Source organism: Asparagus officinalis, chromosome 1 (assembly GCF_001876935.1).
Source record: "Asparagus officinalis chromosome 1, Aspof.V1, whole genome shotgun sequence".
Taxonomy (NCBI): domain Eukaryota; kingdom Viridiplantae; phylum Streptophyta; class Magnoliopsida; order Asparagales; family Asparagaceae; genus Asparagus; species Asparagus officinalis.
The window spans coordinates 106,069,731-106,078,557 of record NC_033794.1 but is presented as its reverse complement, the minus strand read 5'-3'; the positions used below and the strand labels follow the sequence as shown (position 1 = coordinate 106,078,557).

Sequence of the window (8,827 nt, the reverse complement as noted above, 5' to 3'; positions counted from 1 at the left end):
CAGTGTGAAAGTGGCTCCAGTTGATGGATTCTTTTTTCCAATCACAGGATATGGAAAGCAGTCCTTATTTCTGCCCAGAGTGCAAGGCTAAGTTTAATTTTGAATTGTCAGATACAGAGAAGAAGCTGAAGCAATCACAAGTTAGGTATACACGATTTTTTATGTCTTTTTATTGTTCTTTTTCAACCATAATCAACATGCAAACTGCTTTAGACTCTCTGACTGTATGTTGAATTCTAAGCATAAAGTCATCAATTTTCCTTTCTATCTGAACAGGTCCGGAAACAATATCTGGCAAAGCACAGGGTCAGACAAGATAATTGTTTGGTGTTGCGGCATTGAAGGCACATATTTGCCAGAGCATCATGTGTAAGCATCATCTAACTTTGACATAAGAATATAGAAGTTACATAAGTTTTCTATATTACCACTTTGCTCTATCTAGTCACTTGACTCACTTTTGAGAATTTCAGCTAGTAAGTTGTATGTAACATGTCGAGGACAGTCAGTAGAAAATGTGCCTTACATCATGGAGAGGGTTAAGTTCAGGGATGTCTATAGTAAAACTGGCAAGAGGATTTTCCTCTTTTTTTTATTGTAGCAAATGCCACCTTAAATCCATTTTAAGAGGGGCAATCTAAGAGGATACATAGAAGCACATGAGGTTTGAGAAGGAGTTTAGAGTTTGACGGGTGTGAGGAATTCCTCTTCATGAATACACAGAGGAATTTCCTCTCTTATATTTTACAGCAGCAGGTGCCAAATGCGACTGTAGATCTCTTTTGGAATATGTCTAACAGTGGTGTAGCTTTGCTGTTGACAAGTGCTTGACTACATATATGCCTTCAAATAGTACTGAGTCTTCTGGGGTTTCCGTTAATGCTTATGTTGCCTACATCATTCAAGTCCTAATGATCATGAGGCACTAGTTCTGTCAATGTTTTAAAGTGAAAACAAGGAAAGAGAAGATGAAATCCTAGTTTGTTTCATTGAGAAAAATATGTGATGTCATACCCTGATTTTAGAGTATTTAATCATGGGAACACCAGGCAGCACAACAGCTGTGGCTTCAGCAGAATTGTTTGCATCTACGCAATAACTACATGCACTATTTAATGTTTTTTTAATTTTTATTTTTTACTTCAGCAGTACCTGGTTTATTAGCTACTAATCTGGGTTGCTGAAGGACTGACCTTTTATTGTGGTATCATGATCAAGGTAGCTAAGGCTGTATCCTGTGTCCTAGGTCCAATAATTGTTTGCTTGCATCTACTGATCTACTGGATATACAAAGCCAATCATTTAATTATTCAGTTTCACATTTATACAGGTTCTGATGCCCTCACTCTGCAAAGACAATGACTTGGTTTCTTGAATGCACATTTTAAACTTCCCAATTCTTGCTTCATAAGTTTATAGCATGATAAAGTGTGGCATCACTCTTCAGATGGGGAGCCTATAGCACATATAAGAAGCATTCCCAGAATAATTTTAAGTTTGGAACTTATGGAACAAAGAATAACCTTAGTTTTCTGGTCTGAATAAAAGGTTGGATAAGGAACGAGCGCATGTGTAGAATATTCAAAGAATAACCTTAGTTTTCTGGTCTGAATAAAAGGTTGGATAAGGAACGAGCGCATGTGTAGAATATTAAAGGTTGCTCCTATTGAGAATAAACTGAATAAAAGGTTGGATAAGGAACGAGCGCATGTGTAGAATATTAAAGGTTGCTCCTATTGAGAATAAATGAGAGAGAATCAGTTAAAATGGTTTGGTCATGTACAATGGAGGCCTCTTAGTGCACCAGTTGTGACATGGATAAGATCATAGTTAATGGGGGCAAAGAGATCTAGAGGTCGACCTAAAAGAACTTGGTTGGAAGCAATTCAAAAAAATTATAATAGTTAACATGTTACTTAACGGAGGAGATGATCCAACATAGAACCAAATGGAAGAATAGTATTCATGTAGTTGACCCAAAATTTGGGATAGAAGCTTTGTTGTTGTTGTTGTTGTTGTTAGTTTGCTGGTCAGGAAAGTTATACCTGGCTGATGGGTGTGTCAACCTTACTTGGGTAATCGCTAAATGCTAGGACAATGTCTTAGGCACTGATTAAACGAATTTCTTTCACTATATTCAAAGCTTTACTACTTTATAATATGTAATACTGGTTTCATTTTGCTCAAGGAGACAAATTATTATATGATGTTTGATTGCATAAGTTTATTTTTATCTTTCCCAGAGTTTCATGTCATTGTGGCTCTTGCAAGGGGCAAACTCTACCACCTAGTGAGTGGGAGCGACACACAGGTTCCAAAAGTAAAAGCTGGAAGAGCAGTGTCAAAATTAAGGGCACAATGATTTCCCTTGGAAAATGGGTTTGTAATTTTTTTTACTTTGTTTAAGCTTGCATGATAGATTTTTATATGCTTTCTTTCATGTAGTAAGTTGCTTAGTTTGTAATTTTATAAGTATGCAAAACATGGTGGTATCTTGTAGGCTACATTTCGTGAGATCATCAGACTATTATATTATTGGAGTTGTAACTTAAAACTTGGGTTTGTAGAGGAAAAGAGGAAAACTTTAGTCCCACATTGGATCCTGCACCTTAATATTATGTGTGACCAATCTATTACACTTCTTAGCGTTTGTTTCCCTGAAATGCTGTCATTATTCATATTTTTGTTTTTCTTCTCCTAGTCCCCACCCCTCTTTCTGTATGTATATGTGTGCGCTTATACATGTGTGTGGGGGTATGCATGATCTTTGTGTTTGTTAACCCTTGGTATGTTTGTCTTCTAGATATACAGCCATCCCTTAGCATTACTGTGATTATTTCTTTTCTCCAGTCATTTTACTGAGAATCTGATGTTTTACTTTGTTGCCTACCTGCAGCTAGATCATTACAATACAGTTTCGACAAATAATGGAAAACGACCTTCTCTGAAGGTAGGAAAACGAAAGTTGTTCGCTCTTTTACAAGGTAAACAATTTTCCTTGTTGCTTTTGGTGTTTAATTTAGCTAATGCTGTTGGTTATTGTGTCAAACAGATACAATGTTCTCAAGACCATAGCCAAATAAAATTCCTTATGGTAGTTTTTCATGTTAACAGAAGCATACGAGCCTGTAGATGCTAAATGGACTACCGAACGATGTGCTGTCTGCCGATGGGTTGAGGACTGGGATTACAACAAAATTATTATTTGTAACAGGTACTCCATATTATCGTTCTGATCCAAGACTTATTTGCTAATGCATTCACTTATGATTGTCTGTACTTGCACCCTATAAATATGTGTGGACTTTTGCTAAGAGATGGTTTTCTCTCTAAATTTGCTACGCTTAGTTCCAAACAATAAATAGATTCTTTCAGTTTCTCCTTCTGTTCTACCTCCCATTATCAGCATCACCATGAAATTCACACCCTCTCATTCTGGAAACGACCCCCACTTCCTACCAGCGCAAGTTCCACTGTCACTGCCAAATTCCAGCGCAAGATCCACTGTCACTGCCAAATTCTACTTTCTTTGTAGTGTGTAATGTCAGCATTTACCACTATTGATATCAAGCAACAGTCTTCCCGGTTCCATAACTGTCTTGCTAGTTGTCCTTGCAGCAGCCAGCGGGTTAGAGTTGATCTAGAGAGTGGATTTGAGCAAGTCATGGAAGGATAGGGGGCCAAAGTTGGTGCCAATAAGTATGTGAATGGTGCTTGAGCCGCATCTTATTATCTGTAACACTTCCCATGCAAGGATATAGATATGAATGGGTCATTTGTTAAAAAATAATTAAGGACCTTTAATTTGTTAAAAAATAATGAAGGACCTTTAATCCTTTCTTTTAACATGATGTTTTGGCAATTAGTTTGGGCCATTAAGATGTAAGAGTCTTAGCATTGATTTACAAATCTAATTCTTATAAGGTTGTGGGGGTGAAGATGTCTCTCCTTTGATTTTGTTCTTGGAACAATATGTTTTAGTTGCATTTTACCTTTTGGGCTGGTAAATCGGAGGAAGTTTTTAGCCAGAAAGAACTCTCTAAACAGTTCTCTCTCCTCGACGGTAGTTGTATGATCATTCTCTTATTATTCTGGCTGCGGGATTGCAGTTCATATTGAAAATGCTTCCAACTAAAATACTTAAACAGAACATAAATTCACTGATAAGTTAACGCTTGTAACTAATTACTTTGAACTTTTGATCTCATTAAATTTCCAGATGTCAAATAGCTGTCCATCAGGAGTGCTACGGAGCTAGGAATGTCCGAGATTTCACGTCTTGGGTTTGCAGGGCATGTGAAACACCTAAATACAAACGGGAGTGTTGCCTTTGCCCTGTAAAAGGTATGCACTTGGCACTCTGGAAGGCACTGAAATTTTATTATTCCTGCTTAATGACAAGTCTAAACATGTATCACGTATTTTAAGGACGAGTTCTCGTGCAAGTCTTGTGTTCTGGGTATTTAGGTGACATGACAGTTACGTTAATAACAGAGGACTTGAGTCTTATGTACATCTTGAATAATTTAATACCTCTGCTAGTTTAATTCCTGCAATGAAAGTATGATCTTGCTGCTGATATTTTAGTGACCATGTCACTTTAGCTAGCTCTTAGTAAAAAATTTCTATATAAGATTAACTTGTTTTCTGTATTTGGATCTTGATATAACAAAAATATTTTTCCTTAGGAGGTGCTCTGAAGCCAACAGATGTTGATACCCTTTGGGTTCATGTCACATGTGCCTGGTTTCAACCAGAGGTCTCTTTCAAAAGTGATGAGAAGATGGAGCCTGCTGTCGGTGTATTGAACATTTCGGCACAGTCCTTTACAAAGGTCAATATATGAACATGTGATTATGGATAATTTCATGATAAAAGAATCAAATGATTGAAAGTTACAAGTTCCTAGTACGATGGCAGCGTGGCACATGCTATTATCTGACTCCAAACGATGTAGCAGTATGTAGAAAGTGATAAATTAATAACTTTTTTTTCTTAAACCTTCAGGTTTGTGTGATATGTAAGCAGATGCATGGTTCCTGCATGCAATGTTATAGGTGTTCCACTTATTATCACACTATGTGTGCATCAAGGGCAGGATACCGTATGGAGGTAAATAATAGACCTTGTATATATACCATTTTGAAGTTGTTATCGTTATTACATTTCGAATAACCGTCTTGTAAACTTTCTTCCTTTATTAAATATGGAGTTTATCTAGGAAAGAGATTTGTTTGTATTTTTTTGATGATATCTTTCTTATGATTAACTAAATTTCAATTTGGAAATTAACATTGTTTACCCACATTGAAATATGAATTCCCTGTTTGGTTGGGATAAAATGTTCGTAACATAGATGGTTTTCTTATACTCATGAATCAACTCTTGGATCTTGCTGGTTGAGGTTTTGGAAGATGCATTTCTTAATGTAGATTGCAAAGACTGCCTGGAACAAGAAAGATCATCTGTGGCTGACTTTTGCTCAGTGTTCCAAATTGGTTTGTGACTTTGTGGTTGATCCGTGTTGTTAGTTTCTCATTGATTTCCGTCAATGCTAGTGGAACAAATTTATAGATACATTTCTGGTGTGTCCAGTCCTCATCTCTTTAGCAACTTTAATAACATCCCATAGACAGATGCATAATTGTAAAGGTTGAATTCTTTAGGAGCAGAGTCCATACAGATCCCAGTGGGGTGACGAAGGTCTGGTTAGCAATGGATGCTGGTTCCTGCAGGCTGCAAGCATTAATTAGCCTAGCAATGATACTGCAAACATATGTTGGATAAGGCCGAGAACGGGTTTGCCCATTGATGTTGGAACCTCATGATTTAAATGTCGTGAGGGTGAAAACCCATCTATTATGCTCACACATTAAAGAGGAAATTGGAAAGGAGTTCATGTATGAGCAGTCCAGAGGAGAATGATATAAAGACAGGGCACACTTTCTGGTCAAAAGTAGTTCCCGCCCAATATTAAATCCTTATTACACGTCCTTGTGCATTTTATTTCTATGTTGAAGTTATCTCCTTTGTTGAATGAATTCGTTTTTTTAATCGATCACAACGTGTCAGCATCTCTTTACAACTATCTTCATCTAAAACATGTTTCTTACTCCCGAACATTCTGACTAATAAAGTATGAACAATCATATAGACGTAAAATTTGTCCTATAACTTCATGTGTTTTCTTCCTTTCAAAACATAATAATTTTTACCAATTAATATTTACTAGTGCTAATATCTGATGCACAAAGTACTTTATTATTGGGAATATGTTCTCTAGCTCTTTGGTTTTTTCCCCTACCTCTAGAACTGACTGTGATTCTGAAGAAAGTTTGTTACTTTCTCCTTGTGGATTCTCAATCTAGGGGAATTTTGCAGGGTTGCTATTTAGTTGCATGAGCATAAATTGCACAACCAATAAGGTACATTTTCCTACCATTCAAATGGACTTCTAGGATCTAGGACAAACTCTTCTCTTTGCATAGTGCCTTGGCCGTTGAATTTGGCAACTGATTGTTCAAGTCAAAATTTTTATGGAGCCATGTTCTTCATTGGTAAACTATGTCTTTGATGGGAAAAGGCTGGATGATTATAGTGATGATGATTAGTATTTCAAACCGAAGACCCTTGTTGAGACTTGAGAACTAGATGTGTCAGATTGATCAGCTGGAACCTTTCCTAAAATTGTGTTATAGTTAGATCTTTGATTAGATCGGTTTATCCAATATTTGAACTGGATACCCGGATGTCCTAGGTTTCACATAATCAATGTTGTTGGTCTTTATCAGTAGTCATTTGGATTGTCATGCAAAGAGACAAGTGATGATGTTGTTTAGCAAGTCTGGAGATATAAGGAAACATGTTGTTCAACTTTGGGCATGGAGTGTCCTCATGAATTGATCAAATTCGTAAAATATAGATCATTGCTAAAAGATTAAAGTTTGGTACCAAGAGAAAGTTGATCACACAGCACATGTATCAGAAAAGCAGACATATAAACACTAAACTATTAGAATGCAAATGGATGACAGCATATATAGTTAACAAAGAATAAAAATTTTACTTTAATCGATATATTCAACATTCTTTTGATGATGTATTATCTTATGGAACCTGGAAGATTCACAAATAATCCTTGAACTGTGATGAATCTGCACACATTGAAGAAGCCATCATTGTGAGGAACTGTAGCTATTTTTATATCAATACATGACAAATACACACTATTCCTAGGTTGCAGGGCGTGTATAAGATAGAAAGGTTTAAAAGTATTTCATAGGATCTATGTGCTTCTTTTTATCTCCTCTTTATTTATGGGACCAGACTTGTGGTGGGAAGTCAGATGACTCTAAAGGGGCAACTTTTGATCTGATAGCTAGGTTTATTTGTGTGATATACTCAAGGTCACAGAAAGTGCTAGGCAACCTAGGTGTTGGACCTGATGCCTAGATCCTAGCCGTCTAGGCACCGAGGTGGTTCCCCCCCTTTTTTTTAATTTTAACAATTGATAGTAAATACCAATGTAATACAAAACACAAGCGACGAGTGGCGCCTAGGCGGATTTCTTTCTTTGTTTAGGTGGTTGTGTGGAAATTTTGTTGTAGGTTGGAGGAGATAGAGGATGTGTTAATGGTTGTAGGTCGGAGGAGATAGAGGATGAGTTAATGGTTGGAGGCTAGAGGAGGTTGGAGGGCGTGGAGTCTGCAACAGAGGAAATAATAACGTTCAAGGCCTAAATGGTGCAGTCAACGTAAGTAGCCCACGCTTTCCTAGGTGCTCCTAAAATCAAGGTGTACAACATAGATACTATCTAGGCGCTAGGCGCTAGGCGGATAACCTAGGTATCACCTAGGCCTAGGCATACGACTAGGCGGACTAGGCAGAGACTTTTTAAAACATTGGATACACTGATATATTAATTTGTTGGATATAAATGTGCAAAACTACTTCCTAGTGAGGAATGTCCTTAATCCTGATTTTTTTTCATTTCATCACTTTGTACAAATATATTTTAATTGGTATTCAATTTATTTGTTTCTTCATTGACTTCAAGCTGTTGAAAGCTTTTGCTAATGGGTATTATTATTTTAATGTGAAAATGGTGATCAGGCTTATTTCCCTCTGGTAATTGCAGATGCACTGTTTGGAAAAAAATGGGAAGCAGATAACAAAGATGGTATCATACTGTGCAAATCACAGGTACATTGCATCCAGTAAAAGTCAGTTCGTATCTGAAGGTCCATTATTTCTTGCAACTTATGGCATCTCTTGTTGTTCTATAACACCAAGCTTCATAACAAGTAAAAAGCTTAACGACACCTCATTTCATGCCAGAAGGGCTTGTACAATTGCATGCACGAGATGCTTGTCACTGGTTAACCTTGAGCTTAGAAGCAGTGAACTAGCAGAAATAGGCTTAAAATCTGCCGTTGAAATGTTACATACGGACATGCATGAATTATGATTATATGACATAAATTATAGGACAAATTTTCAAAACCAACCCTTTTAGCATTTTATTTGTAAAAAACGACCTATTTTGAAAATAATTACAAAAACCGACCTGTTTTCAGCCCAGCGCTGAAAACAGGTCGGTTTTTGTAAAAAAAGTCTCCGAAACATCACGGGAGTTCAACTCCCGTGAAGTTTATCGAGAAATTAAACTTCACGGGAGTTGAACTCCCGTGAAGCTTAATTTTGCTTAAAACTCCACGGGAGTTCAACTCCCGTGGAGTTACAGTCGAAAATTTGCCAGAGATCGAGTCTCTGGAAATTTGGCACTGCAACTTCACGGGATTTCAACTCCCGTGAAGTTGCAGGTCAC

At 37.0% G+C, this 8,827-nt stretch overlaps 1 protein-coding gene across 1 annotated transcript in view; it reads left to right on the top strand.

The window, feature by feature from the left end:
- LOC109838809 (histone-lysine N-methyltransferase ATX4-like) overlaps nucleotides 1-8,827 on the top strand; it is a 24,633-nt gene that overhangs the window by 3,920 nt on the left and 11,886 nt on the right. Inside the window, exons 8-16 of the mRNA XM_020407234.1 lie at nucleotides 44-145; nucleotides 277-369; nucleotides 2,244-2,379; nucleotides 2,897-2,984; nucleotides 3,115-3,214; nucleotides 4,220-4,344; nucleotides 4,689-4,834; nucleotides 5,008-5,112; nucleotides 8,138-8,202. Of these exons, the coding sequence (XP_020262823.1) occupies nucleotides 44-145; nucleotides 277-369; nucleotides 2,244-2,379; nucleotides 2,897-2,984; nucleotides 3,115-3,214; nucleotides 4,220-4,344; nucleotides 4,689-4,834; nucleotides 5,008-5,112; nucleotides 8,138-8,202 (960 nt within the window). The remainder of the gene's footprint in view (nucleotides 1-43; nucleotides 146-276; nucleotides 370-2,243; nucleotides 2,380-2,896; nucleotides 2,985-3,114; nucleotides 3,215-4,219; nucleotides 4,345-4,688; nucleotides 4,835-5,007; nucleotides 5,113-8,137; nucleotides 8,203-8,827) is intronic.